At 43.7% G+C, this 12,205-nt stretch overlaps 1 protein-coding gene across 2 annotated transcripts in view; it reads left to right on the top strand.

Moving 5' to 3' along the window:
* Positions 1-12,205, top strand: part of NBAS (NBAS subunit of NRZ tethering complex) — a 1,762,396-nt gene that overhangs the window by 1,618,978 nt on the left and 131,213 nt on the right. For both annotated transcript variants that reach the window (XM_069235962.1, XM_069235961.1), the window contains exon 50: positions 525-669. In XM_069235962.1, coding sequence (XP_069092063.1) covers positions 525-669 — 145 coding nt within the window. The remainder of the gene's footprint in view (positions 1-524; positions 670-12,205) is intronic.

The following is a 12,205-nucleotide window of genomic DNA, read 5'->3' as shown; positions in this document are numbered from 1 at the left end:
AAAAACATTAATTTTCCATCATATCGACCAATAGAAACCTTGTACACCATACAAGTATAGTAAGCTTACCTCAGGTACAAAATAGAAGCATATTAGTAACCCATTTACACATTAACTAAAAAATATAGGTTACAGAGCTCGATCGTTCCATTTAAATTGTGGCACATGACGAATTTAAATTTTATGTTTTACCCGCACTAAACACTGAAAGTGATTACATGATCAAGTTAAGCAATTCGGTTTTTTTTATAGCATTTGGTCTTCTGGTTAATGACCCCAGCTTTGGCACAAAGTAAATACTTTTATATTGCATTTGTCATTTCATAGTATTGGTGACTAGTAGTTGTGTTGGTTTAAGTTGAATTTTTAGGTAACAGTGAGGGCTGGACAGGGAAGCAACAAACCATTCTTTGCAGAAGTAATCCGTTTTTTCTATTCCTCTCTGCATTCTTTTGGTCTATGGTAGGCAGTGTCCTTGTGTCAAATGTGACTGACATCCCTTTAATTTTGTTTCTAACTGTTAGAGTGCGACCGGACAATAATCCTTGGATAAAACTTGGAGTTGCCATGCTGTCCTGCTGCTCTGCTGAACAAAGAGAGCACACTGGGAATGAAGTGCTGAGGCTCTGCCGCTCGCTGTACAACACGAAGCACAGACTCTCTGCTGAGGTGAGTCGTGGCTTCGTGTATGATTTGCCAATGCATTTGGGCCATTTTCAATATGTGTTCCAAAACAAGGTACATTAATAACACAGCTAACACTGCAATATTATTTGAGAATGGAGATCACCATTACTACAGATGTAAAGTGTTTAGTATGGTTGATGTTTTGTAAAATAATACCGCTGTGTGTTCGACCTTTAGAATGAAAATGATGAGTTATGGTGCCGTGAAGAACTTTTCTGTGTGTTCTTCCGCAAGTTGTTATAGCATTTACCTTGCTCCATATTTGAGAGTATAGCGGTACAATGCACCGTTTGGCTGATTCATAGAGCTAATTTGGTGTGTATTTGCTAATTATTTTATTTGAGGTAGGTTGCACATTTGTCACAGAATGTCACCTTTATACTCACTCCCAGTATTACCCCATAATGAAGTGATAGTATGTATAAGTAAATCACAATCAAGGAGTGAGTGTTCAAGGGAAGTGGTTTCCTACACACTCTAAAGGTGATGGGTATTTTCAAGCTCCTCTCACACCCCTCTCCATCCTCGAAATGGTCAGAGATTTAACTCTGACGAGAAACATAACATATATAAAATATTCTGAATTTAGGTTCTCACACGAAATATACACTGTGGTTTTTTAAACATAAAAATATGCATATCTCCTGTGGAGGTTGTTTCCTCTATTGGAGAGATACTTCTACATGACAATATGCTGAGCTAGAAGCCATTGTCCCTTTTACCCACCTGGTTTGGTTATTATATTGTTTATATTTTTGATTGCGTATGGTCACTGATTCTTTGTATGTTAAGGCATTTTACAAATTCTTTCTATTGAATTAAGTAAAAGAATATTTTTTTACTTACATGGAAATGTGTATTATAAATGGGTGATGTAAGTAAGTTACATGTTGTGCAGATCATAACCTTCTCACTACCTCCTTGAATATAACTATGAGAAGGCAGATTTAAAGGGGAAGCTTACAAACTGCAATTATTCCGAATCAAAGGGCATAAGACTAAAATGGAATAAGGTATCACCAGAAGTATTTATTTCTATACTTAGCAGTACAAATAAGGCAGCCTTTTTAGCATGCTCATCATTGGGGCCAGACCCACACAGTATTTATCAAAGTTTTAATAAAATGTGTACTTCTGCCTCAGATTTGTTAACATTGAATCAAGTAGTTCTGAGATAAAACCTTTTAGGTGATTTGATGCAACCGTTCAGCTGCACATAAACAGTTAAAGTCTGCCCATCACTCTAATTCCAGATGTGCTTTAGAGGTTAAACAAGACTGTGGCATTTATAAAGATGTATTGGAAGAGGGTAAGACCAAAATAAGACAGAAAACTCGGAAGAAGCTGGAAGGGCCAAGGACCCTGTGAGGTTCTAGGAGGTAAATAATAGCTCATTTTTGGTGGACTCTGGTACTCCTATATTGGAGCCCCTAATACCCACTGATACTTGGGTGCAGCATTATATTGATTTTTTCACCGGGAAGAGACAGAACATCATCCAAAGGGTGGGGGCTGATTTTAGGGACAGATTTTTGAGCCCTTAGTAATACAGTGAGTGTGGAGGAAGTGGCCACGTCTCTATCAAGGAGTATTGCTGGGAAGGCCCTTAGGCGTGATTGAGTCCTTGTCGATATTTATAAATCCGATATGTTACTTTAGGCTCCACTTCTAACAAAGATAATTAAAGCCCCCATAATAGATCGGATCCCCGATCCTACGAATAAAACCATTATCGTAAAGAAGGGCAATGGAAGTTTGCCTTCCTGCTATCACCCAATCTCTTTAATAGATTCAAGTGCTAACATCCTTTGTCAGGCCTCTTTGTCCCAACTTGAACCTTGGGCAGAAGAACTTAAGATCTTATCCGAAGTTCAGTTTGGTTTCCGTTTTAGGATTGGCACGATCTAACAATGTCTAAATTGGTATCTTGTTATGGGAAATATGTGTTAGCAAAAAAGGGGGTGCTCCATTTAGCTTTCATGAATCGCTCCAATGCATTTTATTTGGTCATTCGAACAAAGTTATGGGACATAATTGAACAACTGGCTGTAGAAAAAGGCTTGTTATTATCAAAAAAGCGTCTGCAGGCTAAAATGTCAGTTTCAGTCCGATATGGAGCTACAGGAGAGTTAACCTCATCTGTTAGGACATATAGAGGTGTCCGCGAGGGATGTATTGTGGCACCCTTCTTCTTTCTATTGTATATAAACACTGTTAACAAATACTTACTTGAAATGCTTCTTGATATGCTGAGGATGGGAAATTGTGTTTTATAGACAATTAAAGATTGATTGACTGACTGACGTTATATGGTGATGTAACAGTTTGGAAAAAATAGTGAAATGTATTTTGAGCAGTATGGGTGGTGTCAGTACATCATTTTCAGTGAAATATTATGAGCCAGATTCCTAATGGTCTATTGAGATATTAGGGAAGGAAAATAGAGGCAAATTAATTACAATTCATGGAGCAGAATCAGGAAAAAGGAAGTTGGCTTTGAATGAGGTGCAATGGGAGGTGCACCCTGGCTGGATCTGGTTGTTCAAGGGGTTTATCAAAGTCTGAAACAACAGATTTGTAGATCTTAAAATCATCAGGGGATTTTAGATATGAAGAGAGCAAAAATATCTCCCACAGAAAGTAGTGGGTACAAGCTGGACCTTGTGCAGCTACTCCTGCATCAACATTTCATGGATCAAGAAGACATTCACCCTAAAACTCTTCTGCTCTAGCAACGCTCTCAAACCATAAAATGCTCTCTTATAATTTAAGACTTATTTCCTTGCTTGGCATCTTCAAAGGAAAGCTAACAAACAGTTGTCTAAGCACCTACTTAGCCTCTTAGCTATACCATCTTCAGGCTCCCTCCTTAATGCCTCTCAACTTAAACATGATGCCTGAATGTTATCCATCCACAAATATGTTATCTTTCATGAAAGGTACGACATTTTACAGTGTGGACTTCGATTCTTAAATAAACCAAAGCACTACAGCTGTTGTTCAATCCCATATCTAATCCAGGCCCTCTCTTTAACTTGTATACTGCTCCATGACTTATATAAAGCACTCTTATCCAGTATTGGATCTTTCATAAATTCACATGCTTAAATCATCCCCGTCCTCGAAGTGGGAGTCCCACGGTACATGAAAAGCAATAATGAACAAACAAAAATATGTTTTTCCTATAGGCTATAATGGTAACCCAAATCACTCATATAGCCTATTTATGTCCTTTCGTGAAAAGGACCCAAATCTGGCTGCTGGCCAATCAGGCACCAGCACCCTCTAGAACACTCTACAGAGAAGCTCTTTCCCTCAGATTTTCTACCGCACGTCGTGTGAAGGGAGTCTCCCTGAGCTCTGCTCAGTTTTCTACTTCTTCAGAAGTGTTTTCTCTCAAGAAACCTCTAAAGGATGTCAGATTCTTCTAGAAAAGGCCTTTTCCGCCCTTGCAAGAACTGTGGCAAGAAAAGGCTCCATGTGGATGATTCGCATAAAGAATGCTTATACTGCCTCTACCCAGAACACCAGGTGAAAGACTGCAAGAAATGCCGTACTTTTTCTACAAAGACCCTCAGGGACCGTGAGGGTAGACTTTTGACATGGCTACAGGCAAAATCCTGTACTTCAGGTGAGTAGAGTGCCAGAAAGGCCACACAAAAGTTCCAAATCTGAGGACCTGGGACGGGCGGAAAGATCCAGAAAGCGGCAAAAAATGCATCATAAAGAAGGTGGAAAAGGTTTTCAGGACCGAATTTCATCCGAGCCATCCTCTCCTCGACGAAAGAAGGAGGCGTCTCACCGTTCTCCTTTGTCTAAGCCTTCTACCTCTAGAAAGGTATCCATCATAATCAAGTCGACGATGACACCACCGTCAACAACAGTGACAACGGTGTTCACATCTACCGTCTCAACCACCTCGTCGACGAGACCGTCATCGGTGACGACTACGTCGACATCTGTGGTAAAGGCTCCTATTTCTTCTATTAAACCTCCGTTGATGAAGCTTCCAGAAAAAAATTGCATCATTGAAGTCAACGTTGACGCCTTTGTCGACGAGAACGTTGTTGTTGATGACATCGTCTACGAAAGCCCCGTCGACTGAAACACCACCGACGAGAGCTCCGCCGGCTGCATCACCGTCGTCGAGACCACCGTCGTCGACACCACCGTCGACAAGACCGTCGTTGATGGAAAGATCATCTGCTATGACAGTGCCGTCGACGGGACCATCGTCGTCGACACCATCAACGATGCCAATGGTGGCTGTGAGTCAAATGGAGGCTATTCCTACTTCTTCTGGGTCTCCTGATCTTCGAGCCACTGTTAAAACCACAGAATTGTCCAGACTGACCATCCATCCTACAGATACTTCGCCAAGTAAGGTGTCAACCTTATTACCTAGTCATCTGCTGGACTGGGAGGAATCGGATGAGGGTCCATTTGGGGATGCACAGAGCCCATCCCAGTTGCATGTCAAATACCAGGAAGAAGATGATGAGCATGATCAATATCAGCCTTATTACTCTCAAGGGCACTATTATCAACCGTAGCCTCAACCAAGAGAGACTGTCCAAATGCCTGCCTCCTTGATCCAGGACTTAGAGTCAATGTTGCAGGATTATAGGAGAAGGTTCCCAGCTACAGCAGAAGATCAACCACCACCGCCAACTTCTCCTGTTACGCCAAGGAGCGTACCTCCACCTCCAGCTACTCCTAGGATGACTCCTCATTACGTGTTAGCTGCTCCCCCTGGAGATGACGTTTCGATATCTGGGGAAGAGGAGGAAGGAGGTGAAATATCGACAGCACAGCATCCTACTGAGGAATGGGACGACTACCTAGCCCCCACTCCTTCTCCACCACCTCCTCGCGTTTCAGATTCTCCACTGGAGGATATAGGTGGTTTTCACAATTTAATGAATAGGGCGGCCGCACGTTTCCACTGCCAACATCTGTCCCGCAGGCTGAATGCTTCCTCCATGATTTTAAAGAGCAAGCAAGGAAGTCTGTAAGGGCCATCCCTATCATTGACTTCATATGGAGCGAGGGTATCAGGATCATGCACAACCCGGCAACTATTCCAGAAGTGCCACAAAAACTCGACAAGAAATATAAGGCAACTCAGGAATCTCCGGCATGTTTGACTGGCCATCCAAAGCCAGACTCTGTCATCTCTCAAGCGGCTCAGAGGCCTTCCAAGAACCCGTCAGCGCCTATATCTGCTCCTCCGGATAGAGAAGGAAGGAGATTAGATAACATGGGCAAGAGATTCTCGTCCATGTCAGCCATAACTGTTCGGGCAGCAAATTCTTTAGCGATCTTGGGTCGATATGATCGGCAATTGTGGTTGGATATGCAGGCTTTCATGGACCTCATCCCAGAAAGCAAACAAGCAGATGCACTGAAGATCCTCCAAGAAGGAGAGCGTACGTCTGAAGAGATAATTGACTGCACCCTAGATATAGCCTCCACCGGCTATCGTCAACTGGCTTGTGCTGCGGTATTACGCCGGCAGGGTTGGTTGAAAGCCACATCTTTCAGACCGGAAGAGCAGTCCAGAATCCTTGAGATGCCATACGACAGTATGCATGTAGACGACGCATTGCAGGCCATCAAGACTGACACAGATACAGCTAAGTCCCTAGGTACTTTGCAGTACCGGAAACAGCGCTTTCGGGGTGCAAGAGGAAGGGGATTTACCTTATTTCGAGGTTCCTATCACAGGCAGTATCAGCAGCCCCAATATAGACCAACCTATCAGCAGCAGTATAGACAACCATCCACTGCCTCATACGCCAGACAGGGAGGGAGGAGAAAATAGGGTTCCCAAACCCGGGATCAACCTAGAAAACAATGATCATTATCAGGCACCGACTATCTTTCCCCACTATTTACAGAATCACCAAGTGTGAGCGAACATCTCCAATTACATCCAGAATTGGAAAAGCATAACATCAGACAAATGGGTGCTGGATATAATGGCACGGGGTCATATCTTGGAATTTATACAAAAACCACTGCACCATCCACCAGGAACATCCAAACCGTTCTATCTTCGCTTGCTTCAGCAGGAGGTATTCCTGATGCTCGCCAAGGGAGTGATCTGGTTCACTAAATAGGACTTGGGTTCTATTCCCGGTTCTTTTTAATAAAGAAGAGGTCAGGGGAATGGAGACCGATTCTAGATCTCAGGAAGCTCAACAAGTTCCTTCGGAAGCAATCCTTTCGGATGATCATGCTGTCGGATATCCTACTCCTTCTGAATCCTGGAGACTTTATGACAACAATGGATCTCCAGGATGCTTATTTCCACATACCGATACATCAAAAACATCGCAAGTATCTCCGCTTTACTGTGGCTGGTGCCCATTATCAATTCAAAGTTCCTCCATTCGGTCTGAAGTCAGCTCCACTAATTTTCACAAAATGCCTTGCCCCAGTTGCAGGTTTTCTCCTGGATGACTGGCTCATAAAAGCTCCTTCATCACTACTAGCGTCCAGGGCTACAAACGCCTGCCTAGAATTATTTTGCAGTTTGGGACTAACAGTAAACTTCCAGTAGTCAGTCATTCTTTCCTCACGCAGGATAGTCTTCTTGGGTGCAGAACTCGACACCATCGAAAACAAGGCATACCTCACTCCGGCACGGCAGCAGAAACTAACCAACTTGGCTGTCAGTATTTCCAGAAAAATGTTTGTTTCAGTACGACTGTTCAAGTCGCTCCTAGGCCTGATTTCCTCAGCCATCGTCCTCGATCATCTAGCAAGGTTGAGAATGAGACCTTTGCAAGAGGAGTTACAGCTCCAATGGACCCAGCCGCAAGGATCCTTTGACCACTCAATAAGTGTTACACCTAGAATGTTGCACGCTTTGCGATGGTGGTCTCAGGTCAACCATCTCTCTCAAAGGCTCACCTTTCTAACGCCAATAACAGATTTTATCATCACGACAGATGCTTCCTTGGAAGGCTGGGGAGGCCATTTACAGGACATGCGCATTCAGGGAAGATGGTCAGATGCGCAGAAAGGAATGCACATAAATCTGTTGGAATTAAAGGTGATCCACCTCACGCTCAAGGCTTTTCTTCCACGCATTGCAGGGTCATCAGTGTTAGTCCGTACGGACAACACAACAAGCATGTTCATTATCAACAAGCAGGGAGGAACAAGACCCCTCTCTCTCTCAAGGGAAGCTCATTCTCTTCGGAACTGGATCACACTGCACAATATTTGCCTCAGGGTGGAGCACCTGCCAGGTGTCAACAACGTCATGGCAGACTCTCTCAGCAGGTCGGACAACAATTGCCACGAGTGGGAACTCAACCAGAAGGTACTGGACGGCGTCTTCCAGTGCTGGGGACAACCGACCCTAGATTTGTTTGCCACCAATCAGAATGCCAAATGCCAATTCTACGCCATTTGATACCCACTCCCGGGGTTGTGGGGAAATGCTCTTTCGATGAGATAGTCCGGGATCTTGGCGTATGCTTTTCCCCCATCTCATTAATCCCCAGACTCCTGAGGAAGATGAAGTCGGAGAGCTGCGGGATCTTACTCATAGCGCCCAGGTGGCCCAGGCAGTATTGGTAAACGGAGCTCCTACTCCTGTCCGTGGCCAATCCTATGCGCCTTCCCTGCAGCCACGACCTTCTCACGAAGACTCAGGATCAAATTCTTCATCCGGATCCAACTTCTCTGCAATTGCACGCTTGGCTCCTGAGTTCCGAGAGTTCCAGGGTATGAACATTGACCAAGAATGCAGACGGATTTTATCTAGGGCATGAGCGGACAGTACAAATAAGACGTACAAGCTCAAATGGAAGAGATTTTGTGTCTGGTGCTCTCAGAACAAGTTCCATCCTTTACAGATTAAGCCGGAACAAATGTTCTCGTATCTCAAAGGCTGGTTTATGCCATGCATCAGTTAAGATCCATTTGGCAGCTATAGCCTCCTACAGACGCTCTGCTGATATGCCCTCACTTGGCTCATCCAGGATTATTAAACAGTTCATGAAAGGCCTCTTCAGCACTTTTCCCCCGGTGCGTCCACCTCTGCCAGAGTGGCATCTGAATGTAGTTATGTCCCAGCTAATGAAAGCTCAGTTCGAACCCATTCACAGAGCTGAACTCAAGTACATCACATGGAAAGTGGCGACTCTGCTTGCTCTTACTTCCACCAGGAGAGTCAGCGATACACATGCCTTTACTACTAAGGAACCTTTTCTGGGGGGTTTTCGGATGACTTTGTCCTGCTCATGACTAACCCCAGGTACATTCCTAAAGTGCCATCATCATTTCACCTGAATGAGCCTGTAATACTACAAACCTTTTTCCCGAATCCGTCTACAAGTGCAGAAAAGACGCTGCATTCCTTGGACATCAAGAGATGCCTCAAATTTTACCTCCAAAGTACCAAGCAGATAAGGAAGACAGATCAGCTGCTGGTATCTTATGCTCATGGGTGGCAAGGGGCAGGGGTCACTAAGGCCACCATAGTCCGGTGGATTGCATCTACAATTCATTTTTGCCACATGAAAGCAGGAAAACCGTTGACTAAGCGCCCGAGAGCGCACTCCACGAGAGCAGTCTCCACATTGGCTGCTCTGTTCCAGGGCATTGCTCTGGATAAAATATGTCAGGCTGCGACGTGGAAGACTACACACTCCTTTACGCAGCACTTCTGTTTGGAGTTGTCACAAAGAGCTGACTCTGTAGTTGGCCAGGCTGCTTTACGTTATCTCTTTTGCCAAGGTGAGATCTTTCCTTTATTATGTAGAGACAATTCTATATGCAATACTCTATAGTTGCTATGCAATATGATTGACATACTGTTAGATATGTGTATATATATATATATATATATATATATATATATTTATTTATTTGTTTCATGCTCATAATACAAGATTTATAACCTTGTTATTTGGTAATATGTTTTAGAGGATTTCTATGCTCGCACCCACCATCCTCTGTGGGCATGATGTTGATTAAGAGTACTGCTGGCTATTCAGATTCAAGCATGTGATTTGATGAAAGATCCAATACTGGATAAGAAAACAAGTTACTTACCCGTAACTACAGTTATCCAGTATTGGTATCTTTCATAAATTCACATGCTACCCACCCTCCTCCCCTTAGACGCTCACATTTCCTCTCTGGTCATGGTTTTCACTCCCATGCTAGAAAATCTGAGGGAAAGAGCTTCTCTGGAGAGTGTTGGTGCCTGATTGGCCAGCAGCCAAATTTGGGTCCTTTTCACAAAAGGACTTAGATAGGCTATATGAGTGATTTGGGTTACCATTATAGCCTATAGGGAAAAACATTTTTTTGTTCATTATTGCTTTTCATGTACCGTGGGACTCCTACTTCGACGACAGGAATGATTCAAGCATGTGAATTTATGAAAGATACCAATACTGGATAACTGTAGTTACAGGTAAGTAACTTGTTTTCTTATCTTTTCTGTTTGTTATATACCAAAACATACTTATATAACATGTGGTTATATTTTCTTTTACAGGGCCATATCCAAATCTTGTTGTTTTATACTTTGTGTAAATTTACACCCTAACTTGCATGAATGGGCTACTTTATAACTTATGTGAAGAACTTGTGTCTCTACTCTGATTCGGTTTCATGTTCTTCATTCAAAATGCTCTGTCTTCTCTATTGTGCTATAAAGTGTTTTGATGCCTACACGAATAATAGCACTAGTGTTGTATAAATGAATCATGGAAAGGCAGAGAACGGAAGAGATAAACTCAGTTTCTGATGGATATATCTGCCCACTGCTTCCTCATCTAATGACTTTTCCATCTGTGTATACAGTCTGGATTTGTCCCCTTCTAGTGCTTGCCGCTGGATACCTCAACGTACAGTACTCCAATGCTCTCACCTAGTATTTCTCTACATATAAATTTCTACTAGACATAAAAATTCTTCAGTGCCAGATAATCATGGCTGGCGTCCATCCGCAGATCAACACAGGATGTCAACTGAAGTAACAATGAATGTTTGTAAACTCAGCTTAGCACTTACCGTATCAGTTCTTTTCTAGGTAGAGCTTAGGCAGCACGCATGTGCTGTCTGCAAGACATGCTGTATTCAGTCTATGGGCCCAATTTTGTGTTTGGTGGACGGAAAACTCTGTCCACCAAACTCCTGACAGGGTGGTCGTAGCCTATGCGGCGACCTCCCCAACAGAGTTATTAAGAGTTTCCTGGTAGGTCAGCAGGAGGAAACCTGTATTAGCGGGAAACAGGCTACAGCATTGTCTCTGGCTCTTAATTGAGCCGGTGCAATGCTGTAGCCTGCAGGGCGCATCAGCACCCTCGCAATGTTCACTGTCTGCAAAGCAGACAGTGAAGATTGCGAAGGTGCTGGCTAGGGGGACCCTGCACTGCCCATGCCAAGTTTATGGGTAGTGCAGGGGCCCCCTGCATCCGTTCTCCGCCAGCCTTTTCATGGTAGTGCTTGTATCGCTGCCCTGGCAGATTAGGACCGCCACCTTCCCCCAGACCACTGGGATCTCTGATCGTGGTGGAGCTGGCAGTTCCTTGGCAGCCCAGCCACCAGGGTTGTAATGTGGCGCTCGAACTGCCACATTGGCAGCAGGCCGACCACCATTCGCGAGTGTGGCGGTCTAGTGACCGCCAGACTCATAATGAGGCCCTATGTATGGGCTTTTAGCCATGCCCACTATTGCCATTCGTTCTTGGTTGTGCTTGTCTTAAATGCTTCCTTTTTATGGGCGAGCACAAAGTGCTTCGTCCATTCTGTAATCTCTCTTTGGGCTTCAAACCACGCCCATGCCACATCAGTCACTTACATTGGTTCGTGGGCTTGCCTTTTAAAATCCGCTTGCTTTCGTTTGTGAAAGGCATGCCTTTTCCGCTGTTTAGCCCACCTACACAGCACCGGCAAAGTACCAAAAACATACGAGGCTCGATGTTTTCAGCCTGGAGTCCAGACTACTTCATCTGTTTATTTTCCATGCAGCACAATTGCGCTGCATTTTACATAGCGCGATCGCGCTGCGTTTTTGTTTGCTTTACAACGCTAATAGCACTAACTCGAACAAATGCAAGACCCATTGCATTGAAAATGCTTGTTATTAGTGCATTTGTCTTAATGTCCCTCCCTCTGTGTGCTTAGTTCCCTCCCAGGCAATTTCACTAAGAGAACATTTTTGTTGACCATCACACTACCTCATGCTTCCTCCTGTTAAAGTATGTGATGGTCCCTCCTCCCATCTGGTCTGGATTTTTACAAATATGTTCCTGTAGATTGTAGAAGGATTAGAAGTTCACCACTGCCATTTTATAGGTTAGTGACAACTGATGTGCTTTAACAGCATCTTCTGAAAGCAGGCAAACCACTTAAACATTAAAGCAAAATTACTGAATTGAAACCTCGTGTTAAAATGACAACTTTAAATTAAGGGACGACAATGTTAGCGTTCTAGGGTTATTGTTATATGTCAAGCAAGAGTGTGCATTTTTTTTAAATATGAGTG

This window comes from Pleurodeles waltl, chromosome 5, assembly GCF_031143425.1.
Source record: "Pleurodeles waltl isolate 20211129_DDA chromosome 5, aPleWal1.hap1.20221129, whole genome shotgun sequence".
Classification (NCBI taxonomy): domain Eukaryota; kingdom Metazoa; phylum Chordata; class Amphibia; order Caudata; family Salamandridae; genus Pleurodeles; species Pleurodeles waltl.
The sequence above is the reverse complement of the archived record's forward strand: the minus strand, read 5'-3'. Positions and strand labels throughout refer to the sequence as shown.